General features: G+C 36.3%; 1 protein-coding gene across 4 annotated transcripts in view; it reads right to left on the bottom strand.

The window, feature by feature from the left end:
- Positions 1–16,723: 16,723 nt before the first annotated feature.
- CDH8 (cadherin 8) overlaps positions 16,724–23,021 on the bottom strand; it is a 148,884-nt gene continuing 142,586 nt past the window's right edge. The window contains exons 3-4 of one of the 4 annotated variants that reach the window (XM_048068932.2): positions 20,232–20,483; positions 16,724–19,184 (exon numbers count right to left, since the gene is read on the bottom strand). In XM_048068932.2, the coding sequence (XP_047924889.1) occupies positions 18,691–19,184; positions 20,232–20,483 (746 nt within the window). In that variant the 3' untranslated portion in view covers positions 16,724–18,690. Of the gene's footprint in view, positions 19,185–20,231; positions 20,484–23,021 lie in introns of those variants that run through there. The other 3 variants (XM_048068930.2, XM_048068929.2, XM_048068931.2) reach the window with 3 other exon arrangements.

Consider the following 23,021-nt stretch of genomic DNA (forward strand, 5'->3'; position numbering starts at 1 on the left):
GGTTGCTCAAGGCCTCCTTCTACCTGTCCTTGAACACCTCCAAGGAAGGGGCATCCGCAGCTTCTCTGGGCAGCCAGTTCCAGGGCCTCACCACCCTCAAATATATTGACAGATATCTCAGTACGTTTGTAAGCCTCCAATATCTACTGAAGAAAGCATCTCCACAAAAAATACTATTAGCATTCAATATCTTATCAAAACATTAGTTACAGAAAGAAGTTATACATAATTTAAAATGTGGAAATATATAATGTGTAAATACACATTGAGAGAGAGAGAAGGACCACTTGAAAAAATTATGCTGATTTTAAATAACATAACTTTGTGCATTATTCCAACTTCAGGTTACACATTTGAATACTCATCCTTTTCTGTCACTGGGCACAAATGAAAAGAGACTTGTGCTTTAGGGTTACTCAAGGTGCTTTAAATGGGCTATCCCTGTCTTTTAGTTCATAGCAAATATAACACATACTAACAAAAAGACTAAAATTAGCAGTAATACTAAAAAGTTAATATGAAGAAAATTATAGGCTGTATATATGTAGATGATACCTCATTTTTATATTTATGCATATTCCAATCTTAATAAGAGCTGTGCGCTCTGCGTGTCCCATTTACATCTCTAAAGGTTCAACAACAGGGTATTCAGGAATTCAAGGTCTCCATGGCAATGATGTGGGTTGAACATTTCTTTCCTCTGAATATAAAAAAAATTAAAAATGACCACATTTTTTATTCTACTTGGCATTGTTTATCTTTGTAGTCACAGCTTAGATCTCTTCATGAGATCTTCATCATATTTTCCCTTATTTGCATTTTTCTTAGAAGTCAAGAGATCATATTAATTGGTAAGAAGGAAAAAATGGACTGCTTGCGGGACAGAAGAAAGGGTGAGGATTGCAACAGTTTCCAAAAGAGATCTGGTTATACCCTTGAATTTCTAATTCAAATGGGATCAAATATTCAAATAGCCTCAAGTTTTGTTTTCTTTGGAATTCTTAAGTGAGAGAGAAGCAGTATCAGCAAGAACGAGTCATTTGCCTACTGTCCCATTCTTAAGCCATTTTACACCCACTCGCACCCTACTTAAAATAAGAAAAGCCAGTTACTCTGCTCTGCAGACATCAATGTAATATTCGAGAATTTAGTTTTCAGTGTACATAAGGGTATTTGCTATAGCATTACCTGGTTATACTCTCCCATGGGATCCACATTCTTTCTGGCCTGCAGCACAGTCCTTTACCATGTTAGTTACGGATTCAAACAGCAGAATTTTCTAGTGTAGGGAAATGGTCAAGGAATTACAACATATGCATGCTATTGTGTATATCAAATGACATATGCATTTGCCTACTATAAACCTTGCAATCTGTCATTTTAATGAAATGGGGATTTTCTCAAATAAATCAGTGAAACTTAGTACATGTAGTTTTTGTGATTAAAAAAAAAAGTCTCAAAAGGAGGAGTTAAGTCTTACACATTAAACATCCATCCCCACAAAAAGTCAAAAAGCATGGTAATTGTAATTCCAGTTAAGATGCTTTGGGATGTTTCAGATGCCTGAGTAGAAATACAATCTTTAGAGATTACTCATCGAGGATATTAGGTAAGTAACTGATCAGCAGCAGGGCTGGTATATTCTCCACGTTGACTTTTTTCTTTTGAAACTGTATAGAGCTGCCTTAAGTGTTTGTAGTGATATTACATTAGATGTAACTCCCAGAGCCTTTTAGGAATTTGCTGCTTAACTTGCTGCTGTCATGCACAGCCAAGATCACTGTTGTCCTTCTATTTAAGGCTTTACAGTTCCCTTTTTGTAGATTGCTGCTTGTGGTTAGGTAGCTAACTCTGAAGCATTCATCAGTGTTTCCTATTAAAAAGGCTAATTTTTAAAAGAAGTCACAGTCCAAAAACTACATCTTTGGCTTTGCATGAACAAAAGCTTTATTGCATGTGATGTTTTCAACAATATCAGTGCAAGAAAGATGTCATGCTGTCCACACGACAAAGCTAAAGCTAAGAGGAACAATCCTCATTGTCCAAATAACACCACTTGACATACTGCTTAACACACCCAGCCTTTATATACTATTACTTTGTTGATACAAGAGGTAAAATAGTGTTCCTCTATCTATCCTCTTTTTCTTTCTCCATAATAAATAAAGAACAAATGACGGGGAGACAAAGAGACAAAGTAAAGTAGCATGAAGCTTTATTTCTCAGCGTAAGATTGCTGTAAAAGGAATGAGTTACTTTGTATTTCCTTAAAATTTGCCTCATTTCATTCTTTCACTCATCCAGAAACATGGAAACAGGAATGTTTTGTGGATTTACTTTTGGGGAAGAGTAAGGAGCGAGAGGTGAAAGTACCACAGGCAAGCATACAGGTTTTACTTATAGGTTTCAACAACAGAGTAAAATCTGTTACGTCTTCCTCAGTGCCATTTGATTTCCAAAAAGTTCTGTGTTTCTTATCAAAAAACTATAAACGTTGAATTTTCAACAACTTTCTGAAACTTCACTTGTGAGTTTTGATGGAACACTGCTATTAGTTTCCATTCTTTCTCCATTGTGAATATAGCATATACATGACATTTTTCATTCACTAGCCACTTCATCAAGTATCTGCATGTCTGTTTGGAGTGATGAACAGAGAGAACGGCATTTATACCATTATGGGAAACAACATATAGTATGTTTATACCATCTAGGAAAACGCAAATTTCTATGCATTATATTTATGGCAGAGACTTGTGATTCAACAAAGTGCCTGCTAACAACAATTAAATATCTTCAATAAAGAGCAATTTAAGTCTTTACATAACAAAAAACAATTGTTTAATGTTACTGGAGAACACAGATTTTGGAACTTAGTATGTAAAACTAATTAAGTAATAGATATGAGAGAAAGCAAGGTGCATTGAGAAAGAATTGAACACGGGATTAGTATCATGTATTGGCCTTATGATTCTCTGCAGTACCAAAAAATTTACATGAAATTCCAAGTCATCAGTTTCCGTTTAGGCTCCAAAATGGAAACTAACTCATCTTTATGTTCTCTGTCCAATATGTATCTGAAGATGCTCACATCTTAATCATACCAGCTCCTTCCTAGCAAACAATGTACTTCATCAGTTTCATGTGGCAGGGCTTGCAGTATATGAACAGAATGCAGTAGGAATTTCAGTTTTACCATAAGTGTATGAATATAATTTCCTTGTTTAAGGGCAAGTCAGATCAAGACAGGGGTCACATCCCAGCTTCAAAGGCACATTGACAGTATGCAGAAGAATCCATGTAATAGGTTAAGCTTATCATAATGACCCCATTCCCACCAGTGGTAGGTGCTGCTTTGCCTTATAAGAACTCAGCAGAAAGGCCAGTTTTAGATGCTGATGTACAACATAGTTGTGCAAGTAGTGTGATCTGTTCACAGAGCTGTTCTTCTCTTTCTTGTCAATGAAAAGTGTCTACCAGTTAAAACATACTGGCCTTGGTCATTTGGGAGCAAAAGCTGTCCAGGTGTTAGCACTTTTTAGAGTAGGAACTGTTAACTGCTTGTTCTCTGCTGGGGAGCACATTCTTAGGTCAGAGCTTGGATTCCTAGATCAGACTTGAATACTGAGAAACCTAAAGGAGCACAAACAAGGCATTTAAGCCCTGAGTGTTTTTACCAATAAGAAAATAAGCGTCTGGGGCTTGAATAATTTTACTTTATTCATAGGCTAGCAACACAGGGTAATACTCTGTCTGAAAGAATTGTACAAAGGATTTTATTGGACTAATGGGAGCCCCTGGTGAACAGACCTAATTACTAAACTGCCATGGAAACATCAGCACAGTTCCAGGTGATTGATAATTTTTGTTATTTCCATAACACAGAGAACAAATAATGCATAAACGCGAGGGGAAATGTCATACCTTTAAAGAAGATTACTTTTTTTAAGGGAACTACTCTTATCTCATCCTTTTATCCATAATCACAAAAAAGCAAAAGAGAAGTCATTTGGAGACATTCTCTCCAGGCCTCCTGTTTTTCCTTAAAACACTGAGGAATACATCTAGGACCTCTTATTATAAGGGAAAAATAAAACAGCAAACATGATGAAAGCAGATTTGCTATCAGGGATCATTACACAGATGTTATCAGCAACCAGTATCCATACAGGGACATGTTTACACCGGTATAAATTGAGAAGCAGGATCTTGGGCAAAACCACTGATGTAAATTCTTTTCCATTGGCTTCAGCTGGCTTTGGGATTACAAATTCAATTCACTGATATACTGTAGATTCACATTGGTGTAAGAAATGGTTATGAATCTGGATGGATAGTTTAGCCTGACACATTATGTTATAATAAAGTGGAAGAATATCAAGGTTGTCAAGCATGTTGCATTTCAAGGATTTAAATGAGAAACGTACAAACTTTCTTGCAGTTTTACAGAGAATGTGCTATTTCCTCTCAAGACACAGCTGCTTTTTTCCCCCTCTCTAAGATAAGGCACCCTGTATTATTTGCTTGCAAACGAGCTAAGTAATAATGGTTATTTGTCCAATATCTCCGTGTGTCAAAACAGCTGTCAGTAGAATAGCTCCTTTCTGAGTATGCCAATCAACTTCAGAGCATATGCTCAGCAGGGCCAAACTAGCCAAGGATACATCAGATTCATAGCACATGCAGTGCAGGGCTAAGCTGAACATCGTTGAAGTTTAGAATCTTCTCCATCTCTAGTCCCAGCTCCCTCAGGAACAGAAATGACTAACTCATAATAAGTGTATTTATTCTCTAGCTCGTGGTCAGCACATTCTGGATTCAGGGCATGCTCAAATCACTACTTATCTCTATCTGCTTATATCTAGAAATACAAACGTATCATTGAAGTATAAAATTTCTTAGCATGGGAACAGCAGCCCTTGCCACATGATCTCCACTGAGATTGCTTTAGAGTGAATAAAAGCCAAATTCAAACTAATGTCAAAAAGAAATAATTTTAAACAGAGCAACCTTCATCTTCATTCCATCTCACTGATGTGATGCAGAAAAGACCTTTTATGATGGAAGGATGATTTTAAAGTTTTTGAAGGTTTATTTCAAAAGCTTTTCAAACAATTATCCAAAGCATCCCTTTCATACAAAAAGCAGGCCAGAGTCATTTTTTCATCTCTTGAGAGTGCATTCCCCATTTGGACTACTCAGAAATGCCTTTCCACATAATGGTCCATTCCACTCAGGTACTTCACAGGAGCACAGAGACATACAAATTATTATTTTAAAAACAAAAGTGAGGATTTGAAACGAGTAGGAAGTTCTAGATTGGTTCACTTAAAAATATTACTAAGAAATGAGGCAGATCACTTGTCTGAAGGGTGATCAACTTTTAATTAGTCACACTGACATCAGACTCAGTGGAACGTTCTTCACTTCAGAGGAAGCTGGAGGACATTACAACAATGTTAAAAGAACAGATTGTAATCAAAGGACAGAAACATGGAACCTCATTATTTTCTGTTATACTTTTCAGTTTTAGTGTGTTCTGTTAACTAGTTCAAACTATTGTATAGTCTGCTTTGCTGCAAATAGGAAAAAGGTTACCCTGGTCTTACAGGAGCTGCATAGGTTCATCATGTTCCTGTTTTATCACATTTTCTGTGTGGCCCTGCACAAGACTACCAGTTTCAATTCCTTATTTGTGGAAGGTGGTTAGTAGTAAATTATTTCAAAATAGAAGTGTTATAAGGGTAGTGATTAGAAAACATGAGGCATTCAGCTACTACAGTAGTGAAAACTAATAGTGTAAGTGAGACAGAATTATATACCTCCCCTACAATTCTCTTAGACTTTTCATGGAATCAATCTCTCAAGAAAAATTTCTTACAGTGTCTTGAAATCTTAGAGTCTCTGAAGTCTGGCTATTAAACTACTAATGTGTTCTTTTTCTGTTCCACTTAGGAGGCATGTAAGCAGGTTAACACTTTAGGAACTTCCTACAAATAACAGGATTTTTATTTTTTTTTTTTAAAGTACTGTTATAATTTTTGCCACTGACTGATCCAATATTATCTACATCTTCTTTCTTTTCTGCCTTCCCACTAACCTGAGGCAATGCAAGGGTAAATGGTTCATATTTGTTCTTTATTGATGAGATGCGCTTTGGAAATTATCTAGCTCAAACATCACATTTTAATTTATTTTCAGATACTTTATCATTTAAATCATGATGATAATCTTCAGTTCTTTTTGCACTGACATCCATAAACACGCTACCTGTTCCTGAAAAAATACACTATTTTGGCACATGATATGCCCCTTTAAATGAATGAAGTTATGATTAAAAAAGTTTTCCAGAATTCAAACATACGTCAAAACATGGTGAACATACAGTTCATTTATACGATACCAAATGAGCCTAGAATTAAATAAATAAATAACAGGCTAAATAGTATTCACCTTATTAAGATACATCTACCTACCTGTCCAAGCACAGTAAAGGTGGGTGGGGAGAGGAGAAGTGGCAGGGGTGTGATTTTATTTCCTAGCTATTCCCCCCCCCCCCCCCCCCCCCCCCCATAAAAGTTTGGCCTGCAACGCATTTTACAGGAACATCATCATCAAAGCACGCACACATAAGCTAGAAATATTTTTGACAGAAGAGCACATAAAATAGGACAGCACAGTGTAAAGGGTAATGAGAAATTGACCATTGTTCTGAAGTATCTGCTTGGGAGCTATATAAATCCTTTTTATTGATCCATGTATTACAATGACAATTCCTACTCAAAAATTCAAGTTATTTATAGTATCATATAACTTCTTTAAGCTTATTGCATATTTTTTACAAAACATGATCTGAAAGTCATTTTCTTAAGTCTCAGGAGGAATTAATCTTGCAACAGACTAGATGTTTTGTTTCTAGTCTTCTTCTGTGCCTTTGATTCTAATGCCTTTCTTTACTTGCACTTAGTAGTGTGTTCAGTACTACTGTGAGAGAGAAAAAAAAAGTCATACTCAAGTCTCCTGATGAGACAGAATAACGCTTTCTGATCAAATTGACATCATTTAGGCTACATCAAAATAGGTAGTCCCCTAAGCATCTAAGGCCCTGCATCTTACCTCTGTGTACAGCCCTTCCTCATACAGTGGCTTCCATGTGAAGTTAGTCCAGTTACTCCACACAGTTACTCCAAGCTCTGGACTTGGAACTTGTACCAGCAGGGAAGCAGGTCTCTAGATATACCTCAGAGTCTTTCCCTACCTCTCCCCACTTCTATCTAAGATGCAGTTGACTTCTTCATTAATTGTTTCTTACTTTGCTTTTTCTAATATCTGGATAATAATAGTCAGATACAGCTTCACGGATTTCTGTTTGAGTCACCAGCATCTTTGTAGTGCCTTACAAACACTTACTTTTGATGCAAATACTTTAAAAACAGGCAAACAACCTCTCACCATAAAGAAAATAAATATGCCAATTGCTGAAGTCATCCTGTGCATTAAATCAGTAAGCTCCCATGGACTTCAGGTCAGCATATAGACTTATGCCAACATCCACTCCAGGGTCTTCACTTTCATTGTGAAGATTCTTTTCGTCCTCTCAGACCTGCCTTTGCTTCAAATTCCAGTTACTGACTCTTCTCCTTTCTCTGAGGACTTTTGGGAAGAGTCTGACCAGTGGTTTTTTTGTTGTTGGTGGTGTTTTTTTCTTGTTTATTTGTTTTTATCAACATCACCCTTCAGGTATTTGAAGACTGCAACTAAGTACCCCATTACCCTTTAGCTTTTACAGGTTAAAAAATATTATCTCTCTTAGTCTCCAGCATTGTTTATGCTCTTTTACTTTTCCACAGACAAACATAATAATTTTAAACACAACTAAGAAGGGAGTGTAGATGGTTAGATGCACAGAGGGTTGGTGGAATCTTCATTCTTGGATATTTTCAGAATTTAACTACACAAAATCCTGAGCAACATTGTCTGGTTCTGAAGTATGGGGCTTGGGCTTTGAGGAATTGGACTAGAGACCTCAAGAGGTCTCCTCCAAAACAATATTTTCTTGAATGTATGTGTGCGAAGGGTGAGGGATGCACCCTGGCATCATGCTTTTGTGATACTTGCTGCCTGCTACACAGTTGTGCTCACTCATAGCTCAGTTAGGCTTGTCCACAGTGTGTCTCACACTGAAGGATCCATTGGCAATCAAGATCAGGCTTAAATCTGAGACTTCAAGAAAAATTCGACTTTGTCTTGCTCCTTTCTACTGTCAATATTAGCATCATAAGGATCATTGTATACCTCCCTAATACAAGTAGAAATTAATGTTGGTAGAGAAACCCAGCTGTTCTGGAAAATGGTTTCTGAAGAAAAAAATACTACTAGGTTCCTTTGTTGCTGTGAAATTCTATTAAGTGGGAAGAAAATTATTTCTTCATCCAATGCATTTTCTCTCAAAATGGGTCAGTAGGGATGGCTGCATTTTTCTTTTTTTTTTTTAATTAAAAAAAAAAAAAAGGAAGAAGATATATTTTCTTCAGTTTGCAGTAGGCAAAGAAGCTGTATAAATATCATCAAATCAGAGATGAAATACTGAAACATCAGAAAGAAATAGCGTAAGGATGTTTGATTGTCTTTCGCCTTTGGGTGCGAGGCCATCTGAAATATGAAATTGTATTTGAGGCATAGTTAGATGACCAAATGTATTTTATGGCTTGGATCACGTGACTCTGATAGTCATTCATTTTATAACAAGAAAAAATGAAGTTGCTCTTTTTACAGATAAGGCCAGTGAATAAAATAATTCAAGTAGGTGTTTAAATTTTCTAATAGTTAAGTCCTTATAATAGAAATGGTTGAGAACTGTATAAGCTGGACCTTTAATCCTATTTATAAAGACTGCATGTCAGGACATTGTGTCCATGTTTACAAACTTTTTCAAAGTTTTGATTTTTTTTTTTTTTTTGTCCTTCTCCCCTGTTCTCCACACACATACTCTCTCTCATGTTTTAGTGTATCTGAGAGAAAGAATTTCTGGTTTGTTGTTCTCTTTCATACTGCTTTCTGCTCTGTTACTCATGCCAGAAATCACTACATTCCCAATCTGATTTGGGTTTTACTGCATACACACTAAAAACAATTATATTCAGACTCAGATTGCAACACAGTGATTTGATTATAAGTGACACCTTATGTTTTAGATGCTCATTCACTTTCAACTCTTGTACATTATTTGAATTCTCACCAGCTGACTGGTACAATTTTGAACATTTTCAGCTTACACTGCACTACAGAATTGTAAAGCCATTGGGTAAAGGCATGAAAGTTACAATGATGTATGAGACTGCCAACATAACGGCAATAGCCTGCAAGTTTGAAGCTTATTCTCTATATTTGTATCCTTAGAGAAAATCACTGCAGTGCTGAGGGCCATATTTTGTGGGTTTAAGTGTTAATTAAGTGGTATATAGGTCTCACTCTGTTTCCCTGCCCAAGGGAAGTTTTTACCCTTTGAGCCAGGTGAACAATTCACAGTAGGGTTGTGTTTGTGTGTGTGTGTGTGTATGTGTGTGTCCCCCCCCCCCCTTTTTAACTATACCCGTTTTCATCACTAGCCATTCCAAAACTACTAGAAACTTGTTTGAACATTTCACGTGAAGCACCTAGTGCTACGAATACAAACCACATTCCACAAGCACTTCAAAGTAGTCATAATTTGGATTTCAGCTTTCAAACAAAACATCTGGGTTCTTAGGACAGATAGAAAAATGATCGCTATGCTGCTTACCTGGTGAGGTATCCCACTAGATCAGGACATATTGCATTCTGCCTGGCTTAGTGCTGCAGGTTTCTTTTTTTTGTTTCTTTGTTTTTCTTGGTTCTTTTATTGGGCTCCACCTTTCACATAAAAGCAATCAAAAGCAAATGCCAAAACACAAATAGGTGATTAGTGCTTCTCAGTCTAAAATACTCACACCTGGTGCAGTGGGCACTTGCTAGGACTAAGCATCACTCGGCAGTGCACTCCTTAACCATAGCTATCTCTACAGTAACATACTGCATTGTATGCAGCCCCACACACTTCTTCCTCGGTTTTAGGGCACCATGTAACAAAAACATCACTTACTTACTGCCTCAAGCTTGTATGGCTGATTCCTAGGTCCTCTTCCTGAATGGAGATTCAGCCTACTGTTTTCTAGTCTCATAGGACAACAAAAAATTAAGATGAGGAAGCATTTAACCGTATACCAGTAAGACCTGGAGCACTACCTAGCTTTCAGTTGTTTAAACAGCAATGTTTGCAGACTACCAAACACTGCTACCGCTGTTATAAAATTCCACTCCCATTGGAAAGATATAACCATCTGTATCTTCCCAAGTATTTTTCCTGTATTCTGTAAATCTCCTGTTTACTCTGAAGTTCTCACGATTTTTAACTGTCATGACTTCCAGCAATCCGATGTAACCATCTCTCCCTGAGGACTACAGTTCCCACAATTCCGTCTTGAAAACAAACGATGTTGGGCCATCGTGCTCTTAATCCACATGAAAGGACAACTCACAGCAATAATGTATGTTCTTTTAATAGAAATATTTTTCCTGTGACTGTCAGCATCTGTATTTGTTGCCACGAAATATTCCACAAAGTACACTTATAATATTACCAAAATAAAATGCTGTAGCCACTGCTGAAGCTTCTGTAAAGAAAAATGACAGATTTCAGTTTGCAAAGGAGTTGTATATATATTGGTACTTGTAATTACGCTTGAGTGATATAGGAGGAACCCAAGAAAGTTCAGCAGTGGCAACATGGTTTTCAATCTAAAATTTAGCTTTTTATCAAAAAACTTACCTGAACTCTCATTATATCACTTCCTGAGTAGGGAATAAGGATTTTATCTGTGTACTCTGTTCCACAATATAAACATTTGGTTTGGCATTTCTTGGGGCTAAGTGCAGCCCCTTTGTTCTGTGAAGTTAGCTAGCAGGCACTGATTTCATGGCAAGTAACTTTTGGAATTACTGGAATCCATATGTTGGAAGTGAAAATGAAAATTAAAACTGGACTGAATCATTCTGAAGATTTAGGAAAATATATATCTGTTATAACTTTCCTTTGAATGTCATCTGTTTTTTCTTTCCATTCTCAACCAGAAGTTGGTTTGTGATAACAAAACTCTTCACATCTCTATGTGCTCGTTTGACCATCATGATAATATAAGGGGAAGTAAATTCTCACAATTAATAGATCCTGTTTGTGTCACATTAGGGCGGCCAGAAAAAGCCCACTCTTAATTCTTTCCTGTGTCTTTAACTGACAAAATATATTCAGAAACAGAAACTATGGAAAAACATGAAAAGTAGTCATTAAGGCAATCATAGGTTTGTAAGATATTACTTTTCTTCCCTGTTTTAACACACTACCTGAAATGAAAGAGGTCTTAACAGTCTGAGTCAAACAGCTCTCAAATGAGCTATCATGTGGACAAGACCAGACACAATGCTAAACATAATTAATGGCTAAACAAGACAAGAACGTTCCTGAAGATGGGACAGAGAGCAGTCAGTAATGTAGTCTTCTGCTGTGGTCAGATGGTAAACTGGTTCTATGCAATCACAGGCTGAAAATTTCCTGTTTGCTTTGTAAAGTATAAAAGAAGACTCTGCAGGCAATCGGATGGTCTAAATAGAGCAGTCTAAATATCATCATTACTTTAATTTAAGGAAGAGCTATTGTATACAATAAAATAAATGGCTGCTGTTTTATGTGAAATAAGGGGGTAGGAAAATATCCATTAAAAACCTACAGCATTTGATGATTCATGCTTGACCTTTTTCTTCAAGGATTAATTGTATCTCCTGCTCTGTGTTGCAATGACATTTTACCTAACAATACCCTGCCTTTATTTGCTATAACAGGTTATACTGGGTTGCTACACCTTGAAACAGTTAGACCTGAAACTGCAAAAATTGAAAGGAAGCCAGGGCTGACTGGTAGACTGTAAAAGCTGTCTTAACAAAAGACTAAAAAGCTACATCTGCCCCTCTGTGGATGTCAGGCTCTTGGCCACCATCACCACTTTGCCTTGGAACTTTCCTAGCAGGAGCCTGGATAATCTGCCTCAGTAACCCCCAGAATAAACGTGCACATGATAGCTGCAGCAGGAGCTGTTATCTGGGAGGAGGGTGGGGTGGGGAGCGGTGTCATATGCCTTGCCCAAATAATCTGTCACTTACCTTTAATTGGATGTCCACTTGCCTGAATCCCACAGCTGAGACCAGGACTTTGAATTCAGCTGTGGACTCTACTTGTGCATGTGATTTCGAGTCTAAAACCATATAGAGTTTGGCTCTTTCTTCGTCCAATTCTTTCTTTATCCATAGGTTTAAGTCATGACGTACTTCTCTGAAAACATGTAGGAAACTTATTCCTCAACAGCAGCTAGGGAACTGAGGTATTGCATGTAAAAGTCATACCAGCAGCATGTAAATGCAAGTATACTGGCATGTTTGAAAATGAGTCCAAAACCAATCACATCTGTGGATGGACATGTGGGACTGCTGGAGTATATTTTCAAGGTGATTGAAGCATGTTTGCATTGCTTCCAATTGCATAAATCATATCAGTTAAAAAATGCACATCTTTCATTTTCATATTCATTATTACAACTGACAGCTTGTGAAATTTGGCAGACTGTCAACATTGCCATCAGTGTAAATTCCATTAATGAAGAATTGACAAAACAGACCCCCCGCCCCTCCCTCAAAAAATAAAAATAAAAAAAATAAGTGAGCAAGGAACTCACTTCTTGCTGTTAAAAATATATTGTGAAGGTAAAACTCAGGGTTAGCCTTAGACCTCACAAAGCCCCAAGTAAGTTACAAAATTGTTGCCTATTTCAGAACGATCCAGCCTTTTACCATCAGTTAGCAATGCTACCTGCCTTCTGTCTTGCTGCTTATTCCAAACTTCACAAATCAAAACCTTTCCACATTAGTAAAGAAACTATGGTGCTTTATGTTCATAAGCACCATGGAATGAGTCTGTCTATGGATTTCTGCCGTAGAATAAATGCCCCATGTTCCTTTGATGATTGGGAATTTGAGATGCCAATATCAGACTTCAAGTAGTTTTTGGGGAGTGCACAGAAAAATAGGTCTATTTTATATACACTGAAGAGGATCTTTCTCTGCATATATGTAGTGTGATGATGATTTCCTAGAGGAACCTCTCTACATTTCTTTTTCTTTGAATAGTCTTTGAGGAGAGGGTACTGCTGCCCTCATAATATTAATGCTTGCGCCATTCATGTAAGGAAGTATGTAACCTCTGCTCTTCCATTCTATCTGCCTGTCATCATCACACAGATTTCGTTCATGCAAGTCTCTGAAATAGTGGAAGGAGAAGAAAGGGAATTTTGTAAATTTTTACATATTCCATATTTCCACTGAAGAGAAGGCTGAAATTTTAATTTTGTTCATTTCACTGGTTTAATTTATGTTATGCGGGGGGGGGGGGGGGGGGGGGGGGGGGCGCGTAATAGGAAGAGAAAAAAGAAATACTTGTGTTGCAATGCTAATGAGCACATTTACAAGGCTCTGCCAGAAACTATGCACTTCAGCTTGCTTTTATTAGCCATTTTGGAAGATGTCTTAGTTGCAGTTGCACAAAAAGCATTGTCAGTGCTTTTATATTTTCTCATTTAGAATGCTATGACATTATTTGGAGAAGGACTAGTTTTGCAGCACATAAGCTAGTATCAGTATTGTATAATATAGCAGCTAGACTCATTTTGCAGTGTGATTACAAAACCCATCACAGTGAATTATACTGCAAGTTAAATTGGTTTCCACCTTCTTCAAGACCAGAGCATTATCTTGCACAAATAGTGTACAAATGTAGAAATAATAACAAGTCCAACTTATCTGAATGATAGACTACAGAAAGCTTCCACTGTTCACTCCGTCAGTACTCTCTATCTGCTGCTGCTGACACCTGCTACATTCTGAAAACTGTGAAAATGGTGAATACTCCCACAATTTTTATTTATTAAGCTTCAGCTTACAAGGACAGACTGCAACTGCTAAAAACTCTCCAAATCTGAGAATTATTTTTTGAGTAATCTCTTTTCACTTCTTTTGATCGGAAATACTCATGAACATGTGATGCTACTGTACATTCTTATTCTTCCTATTAACTAAACAGTACCATCATTGACTAGATTTTTCTGCATCATTCATTTGAAATACAGAAGCAGTCCTTTGGTATAAGTAACCCAGGCTATGTACTCTGTAAATCCTCATATGATAGGTTTTTGGTTTGCTTCCTTTTTTTTATTTTTAATTATTATTATTATTTTGTAATGCAGAGCTTAAAATCCCTAAAGCAACAATAGCATCCTGTGACTACCTCTGAAAAGCAAGCTACTTGCATACAGCTGTGTTTTGTTAGAAACTCAAATAGGAGAGAGTGAAGACAGCTTGGTGCACTTAACTGCCCTGGCTTGCGTGCTTACTTCCAGTTACTGAACACACCAGCTGAAACAAGCTGAAAAAAGAGCTGTGCGGTCTTAATGAACTTCCTAACATTACATTCACTGTATTATAGCTCAAGATAGGTGAACTCTTAGAGGCACAGGAAAAAGGAGAGAAACAGTCAAATAGCTTAATGAAGATTGAAGCTATAACCCAAGAAAATCAGATACAGAAACAGAGGACCTGGCAGAGTTTCCTATAGCTGGATAGATCTTGGAGAAGCTTTGTGAAACCGTCTATCCATTTCTAGAATTCAGTTTCAATGCAGGCTGTTAAAACAAATAAAAAAATAAAAAAAAAATTGCCACACAAATATAAGTACATATCACTGCATTCATATAGTATAGTTGGTTTATTTTTCTCTATATATTAAAATCAGCATATCTCTAGCTGAGCTGTACAAATAAAGATACTTAGAACATACTATTTTGCAGACATTCTGTCTGTTCTCCAGATTGAGAATCGTTACTGCTGCTCTGAGACATAGTTGATGGTATTTGGAGTTGCCATAGTGTTAAATGCTTCTTCTGTGATAAGCAACTGCTGATTTAAATGAAAATCTTCATCCATTTTCTCTGCTGCATATTTCACAGTCATTTCAAATTCATCATAGACAAAAAGCTATAAATGATACCAGGTAAAAAATACATTATATCTAAATGAGCTTTCCTTGATTTGGTTTCAAGGTCACAGCACAAAAACACCAACTGCTTTCAGCTACTTTATAGGACAGGACATATGGAAGAACTTCAGTCACCTGAGTTATAATTAGTAAAAATGTACACATTCACTTTGCAGTACTTCCATAGTGAAATTCCTGAGCTGAATTTCTGACCTGGACAATTTCCAGGCCCAAAATGTGTAATTCCAGCTTTTATGTGTGGGATGTTTGACTTTAGCAGTTCTGACAAATGAGTGTGAGACATAGCTAGGTGAAGGCAAGCCAGAATCAATGGGACACTAAGGCGCTTGGCACTTGTAAAAGATTTTGAGAATTTAATTCTCAAATTTATCAGTATTAATAATTCTAATTTAATGCATTTTCCTTGTCACTTACAATGAGTCAATTGCTAATTAAATGTTGTTGAAAAAGATGAATTACCATTTTAACAAGCTTAAAAAGAATGTCGCTAATATGTCTAAATCTAGATGTGAAATGCAGAACGATATGATTCTAATCCCCCTAAATACCGTTGTTATCCAAAACAATTTTACACTGAATTAATTTCATTGTCAAAAAAAGGAGCAAGTACTGGAAAAAATGAATGATCAACATTTAACCTTCTAATATGTATTGCTATAAATTTTATATTCAAGTTACACTGAATTAGTTTGCAGAATGAATCATTTCCCTTTGGTGGGGTAGCAACAACTTTAAAAAATAGCATGTTGCTATTGGTGGATCCCATAAATTCATTACATTTTTTATCCCTTGTGCATTGTAGATATTCATGTTTAGAGCCTGTATATATGCACAATTTAAAGCTATGCCCACCAGCAGTAGCTACCATCTCTGACTGACAATGATGAGATTTCTGTCATGCTTTGCCTTTTCCACAGTGCCAGTGATGGGATTTTTTTCTCTGAAAATCTTATTACTGGATAGGCTGTCGTGGTCTCAGATGGAACTTTCAATCAAAAGGCAATCAGAAGGTTATCCATTTGTGAGTTTTCCTACAAAGGAGCTTTGCAAAACTCTACAGTGTATGCTATAACTCCTAGTCAGAGCTACTTGTCCTAAATGCTTCTGTGACTATAGAAAATAATGTGATCTGTATCTCACAGCATCTTCTGTTGCTCCCAGGGTTGTGATGTGGACTAGAAATTGCCTCAGTGTAACTTTCAAATCAGACTTTGCATTTACGCTACTATACGCTACCATGGCAATTCAGAACACCCTGGCACTTGGTACAAGATTAGTAAGAACATGTTCGGCTGCTGTTACAGTCTCTTATATAAATATATTTGACTTCATTCAAGTCTTGATGATTGCTCCTTTTCCATCTTTAGATGACTTCACTGTTTAGGTTATAGTATTACCTAAAGTGCTAGATAAAGTTATTCAGAGACAAAATTTTTGAATACAGTATAACTTAAATGAATTGGATAGATCACTCGTTCAGTAAAATCTTTGAAGTAAATACTGGTGCTAGCTTATTAGTTGTCCACAAACTGCAGTCATTAAAATCAGTCATGCTGTAGATGAAGCAAAGTCAACGTTTCCATTTTGAACTATAGGCAAAATGTGTTAATATGTTTTTGTTTGCAGAATTAACATTACTGAGGAACTTAAAAATAAGGTATTGTTTTTACTAGTAATACTTGGAAAAAAAAAAAAAAGTATGAGGTTATTTTTCAGCATGGTGCAGTGAATTAGACACACATAACTCCTGCGGTCACAGGCTGCTGCATATCTAATGCTCCAAACACTATCAAAAAGTGCTTCAAACGTTATTCTTTTTATTTTGATTGTATTCATCGAATAAATAAATGATTTTGGAGAAACTATATTCCTCCACAGATTATGAAGTTTTTCAGGGAGATTCCTTTCTGCAGTATACAGGTAAAACTGAAAGGAAAGCAATAACAAGAAAAGTATTTATAAAAATATATTTCACAAAGTAGGAAACAATACAGGAGTTTCTCTGAATACAATACATGGAGTAAATAAACAAACAATAATATAGCATCAAAACAAAGTAGAAAATTAAAATGATTTGCATGTAATACATAGTTTTATTATACAATTGCTACTTCTAAATGGCAAGTTTGCATTACAAATTGAGTATGCTTGCAGCTTCTAGTGCTGTTCTTTCTCTGTGTGCAAGAGCCCTGGTGCATCACTATGAATATTATAGAAAAGAAATGCTAATAACATAAGCAGTAAAATTATGTACACACTGGTTCCTGCTCTAATACAGTGGAGAACTATAAGCATGTTTTTTACTGTACTGTGTTATGTGTGGATTTCTAAAAGTCTATAGTTTAAATATTCACATGAACCAGTTTACTTCCAGCTGTTTGTGCTTGTATTAAAAACACCAGGTACTAGATTTATGAAGAAGATATAAAACTGTCAAAAGTTTTTCTCTGGGAAAGTTTTATTCCTGCCAGCATTCTCTTAAAATTCAGCTACTGCAAATGGAGAGGTTACTGCTTTAACCTGCAACAATTTGTCCTTTTTCTTTTCAAAATGTACATGTATTAAACATTCATTATATATAGAAAAAAATTAATGGATATAATTTAGTTTTCTTTATAATCTTACTCTATAGATTATCAGTCTTAATAAATAAAAGCTGTAATGGACATCAATAAAATATTTATTTCAAAGATTAAACAAATAAATTCGATCTTTAGCAATAAAATCAGCAATTCTTTCATATATGCAAGTCCATCCCCTTTCACGGTTTTTTCTTTCCGTTCAGAAGACGAAGCACAGGATCGATCCTTCTAGAAAAAGATCCTTTTGTAAAGCAAGGTTTTGTACCCCTGCATCTGAATCTCTGCACATTAGTAGTATTTATTACCCATCACTGGAATGGATTAAGAACATGTGAATATTTTAAGGCTTGACACAATATTTAAAGATGATATTCAGTCTGTGGTTACGTGGCCAACAATTACTGTATGTACAATGTATGGTCACTGCACAGTAGAAGCCAGTAAGGATTTACCATGCTATTTCTATTCAGCATTGCTAAGAAGACCAAAATATTGCTTTTAACATTTCTGTGGCGGGATCTTTGTTGGCAATGCAGAAACAAACCATTAGCTTTACACATACTGGCAGGAGCTACTGTTCAACAGCAAAATCCCTGCAAGTCCATTTTCTAAGAAAGCACCAATTTCTTTTCATTCTTTTCAATTCACTGAAGATAATCAAAGATCCAAATCTCCATCTTCAGAGTGGTCAAGTGAATATCAAATATCCAAAGACTTCTAGACACTCCACATACTTTACTTCACACTCCACAAGACTTAACCTCCTAACATATACTTTTTTTATTTGGTTCAACATTACAATGTAGTTGATTTTATAGATGACTGGCGCTAAACTTGCCTCTAAAACAAAAAGCCACATTAGTTTTAACTAACAGTAGTGGCCCTAGAATATTACATGATCATTAAGTCAACAGTGAAAAAGGTTGTAATCCACTGTCAAGTTTCTTTGTCACTTTCTCCAACTGAGTAAAGTTCTCCAAGTCTTTTAAAGCGAGGACCCCATTCACTGAGGTAGTCAAAATTCTGGTCTGAGTCTGATGCAGAAGACTCCAATGAGCTAAGGGAACCAGCCGCTGACCCTCTTCCTTCATAGCCATAAATCTGGATCGAGTCATATGGTGGAGCCGTGGGATCGTTATCAGCTTCGTGAAGCCTTACATTAATAAATTCATCAACATCGACACCATTAGGAACAGGTGCAAGACCCTGCCTGGGCATAAATTGAAGATCAGGCTTAATATCCTTACGAGGCAAAAATCCATTAATTCCATCTGGATTTTGCAAAGTTGCAATGTCAAAAGCCTCTGTATCTTCTTCTCCACCTCCTTCATCATCATAGCGAATAATATTTTCCCTCACATCTTCATCATCTTTGATGATTAGGGGCTCATTCTTATGTCTTCTTAGTGTTACAAACAGCACCACAATGACTGCAAAGAAAGCATCATAGGCTGATTAGGTAAAAAAATTCTAATCAAAGCGATACATGTTAAGCACAGTTAGGGATGATGATAATTGCTTTTTGTGAAAATAAGAGTAATAGGGGTAGAGAAAAGCTGAAAGGTCTGTAACTTCAACCCCACTCAAGTGATAAAAATCTGATCAGAACCTCTGGTTAGTCCTCTAGTTTTGTATTATCAGCTCATATTTACATTTGAAGCTCAATTTTGTGCAAGCAATAAGATGTGTACTTCCATCTTTGAATCTCAAATTTTGACAACTTTTCCCTTTGGAAAAACTACAGACATAGGTTAAGTCAAGCTATCATCACTCACTTGAACATTAGTTCATAATGATCTACACTAAGGATGGACTTTTCAAAAATTAGAGGTTTTTTTTCTGAAAACAGAGCTCTAATGATGTATGGAAATCGGTCCTTCTTATAGAATTGAAGAGAGAATAAGACAGTAAGGAAGAAAAAAGATCTTAGATACATCAGTTTCACAATCATGGACAGATGCATAAAAAGCTCTAAGTAGGTTATACTTCGTTGTTTTTGCAATTTAATGCTGAAATCCCAAATGCTAAAAGCAAAGACACAAAGTGCAGAAACAGACCTTCACTGTTCTATCCCTGACTTGACGTCATATACAGATGTTGTATATTTAATTAAAATATACAGTTTCTTACCTTGTAAAACTGTAATACCTCTTATGCCATTACAATCCAGAATAAACTCATACAAGCCTTGAAGATACAACAAACATATTTTCCAACTTGTGTAGTATACACTCTGTTCACGTTTCTACTTAACATACATGATTTTTTTTTTGGTTTCATAATTGATACCTGTTTATTATGTAACATATATAAAACTCCTTCAGACTGATACTTTGCTTTGTACGACAAGCTTTTCAGTACTACTGTGCATCACATTGTATTAGATAATACATCCTTGTATGTGACTTCTTTGCTTATTTACAGCCACCTATGAATCAGAAAAATTTTGAACACCAGGCTGTGAAATGAATACATACCTAGCAGCAAAATGATGCATGCTAATATTGCAATTAGGGCTCCCATGCTGAGTCCAATGGGAAGTACGTATGCTTCAACATTACAGGACTGGACAATTCCATCACTGCTGCAACCACAGACTCGAATAGTAAGAGTGCTAGTGCTGCTCATGGGAGGATTTCCACTATCACTTATTATGATTGGCAGTAGGTATACTTCTTGCTTCTGCCTGCTGAATCCACTGTGCTTTGCCAAAATGCTGAGAGTATTATCTGTAAGAGGGAAAATTTGCATTATTTTACCACGTAACTGCTTTTTCTTGATACATTCAGAAAAACCTCTACACAAACACGTATATGCTTTATTATACCCATCATACTGTCAGTGTTTGATAGAGAAATCCTTCCCTTTCCTGTCTGGCTTCCCATGCCCAAAAATGAATGACTGCAACATAGGCATTGTCTTGTGTCAAGTGGAATGATCATAATGACAACTCCTCACTGTCTTCTCTGCATACATCCCTACAGATGTCTTCCCATCAGGATTCATCAGTATTTTTCAAGTCACACAGTCATAAAAATTCAACCAGGAAAACAAAAGAGAAATGATATGTTAAAGTAATCCAAACAAAGCACATTCATCAATTAAAGCAAACGTCCCATGCATTATAATCAGAAATTGCACATTTCATTCTGCAACAAAATATTCTTCATTTTTATTAATAAGCAATATAAAGACAAAGGAAAACTGAATGTATTAAAAGTTGTAGGCCTAATTTTCAGTGACCTAAACATTTTTTAGGTCTCCATAACTTGATGAAAACAAATCAAATCAAAACAAAACAGAATGTATTTCTATGAAGACAGCCAGAGGAAATGAATCCAGGACATTTTTACCTCTGGACACATGCAGATACTTAATTTTAAAAACTTATACAGGTGTCCTGACTATGTGGTATCTTACCTAGACGTAAAGTTACTCTCTATCAGCACTTACAACATATATACTACTACCCACTTGACTGGTAACAGTGGTCAGAAGTATACAATTAGTACAGAGAAAAAAAAAGGTGAGAAGATGAGGGATTTGCACAATGTATATGTATGTATACTTGTTTTTACTTAGATGTGTTTGTCTTCTTTCTTCAGAATGGTCTTACACCACTTCAGTAATGTATTAGGTTGAACTTACAGGCTGCCAACAGAGGCCCATTTAGCTACTTAAGCTTAGCCTTACAGTTAAATACAGCAATGGCTGTGGCTGTGCCAGTATTAAGACTCAGTCCATTTACTGGCAAATACAGACATTTGCCTTTTCTATGTGTATCAAACTGAACATTTGACTCATTAATTATACATGTGTTTTTTGTCCTCTTTCTTTTTCTCATACACAGTTAAACTTCTCAGAATCACTCAGTTCTGTTTGACCATCAGAATTATTAAAATATAACTCCTTGAATAATTCCATACAATGTGGCATCTATACTTTAAATACTATTTTAAATACTATTAATTCTAATTGTTCACTTTAATGAATTAAGAATAGAGTTGTAGAGCAACCATGTGAATTCTATTGTGTTTAGTTGTAAGAATCTAAATCAGTCTTTTAATTTATGGGTAGTTTCTGAATCAAATTCCTGGGTCAATACTTGAGATTTTCTAGTGCCTTTAGGTATTTATAGATTCTAGCCATTTAACAACATATTCCTTTCAAACATCAATGATCTTGTATGTGCCAACATTCTTAGGTATAAACCACGTTTAGTAAGAGTATCAAATATGCAAGACACTGATTTGTTTACATTTATTGAGCTTAAAAAAATAAGGTAGCTGAAGTGCAACATGTGTGTGCATATACATACAGAGACTGTAAGAAAGCTTTGTGTCTACTTTGACCTTTGTACTGGTCAGGTACTCCCCTGGAAACACAAAATAGTTTATAGATGTTTGATTTGTACTGACTGGGATCATCAGTAACATTTCTGACAGTCCATGGTATTTGTGCAGCATGTATTACTACCCCAACATAAAAGACACATGTATGCTCTGAAGAGCTGGCAATGGACTACGAAAAACAGAGAAAGATGCAGAGAAGGGAGAAGGGGAAAACATTGATGAAGCTAATACTGTAAAGACATTTTTCACATCCAAAAATAAATTTTAGATGCAATATTTTATTCTTGATGTTCTCTTAAGGATGCATATTAGTAAGGAATAAAGGTTTTTACAGAACACAACGATTGCAGAATGTAATGAAAAAATTCTAAACATTATCATGGTGTGAATTTATATCAAGTTATCAATCAGTGAGTAACTCCTATAGCTAATTTATTACTGCCGTAGAACAAAAGATAAAGAAAGATCATTTGTTTTTGTTGTGGTTTAACCCAGCCGGCAGCTAAACACCACACAGCCATTCGCTCAACCTCCTCCCTCGCTCTCTGGGATGGGGGAGAGAAACGGGAAAGTGAAGCCGGTGAGTTGAGACAAAGACAGTTTATTAAGACAGGAAAATAATAATAATAACAAAACAATAACAATAATAATAGTAATAATAATAGTACTACTAATAATAATGTGTGCGAAACAAGTGATGCACAATGCAATTGCTCACCACCCGCTGACCGATGCCCAGCCTATCCCCGAGCAGCCGGCCCCCCACCCCGGCCAGCCACCCCTATATATTGTTTAGCATGACGTCAGATGGTATGGAATCCCCCTTTGGCCAGTTGGGGTCAGCTGTCCTGGGTCTGTCCCCTCCCAGCTCCTGCTGCACCCCCAGCCTGCCCGCTGGCAGGACAGAGCGAGAAG

The sequence above is a fragment of the Anser cygnoides genome, chromosome 12, assembly GCF_040182565.1.
Source record: "Anser cygnoides isolate HZ-2024a breed goose chromosome 12, Taihu_goose_T2T_genome, whole genome shotgun sequence".
Taxonomy (NCBI): domain Eukaryota; kingdom Metazoa; phylum Chordata; class Aves; order Anseriformes; family Anatidae; genus Anser; species Anser cygnoides.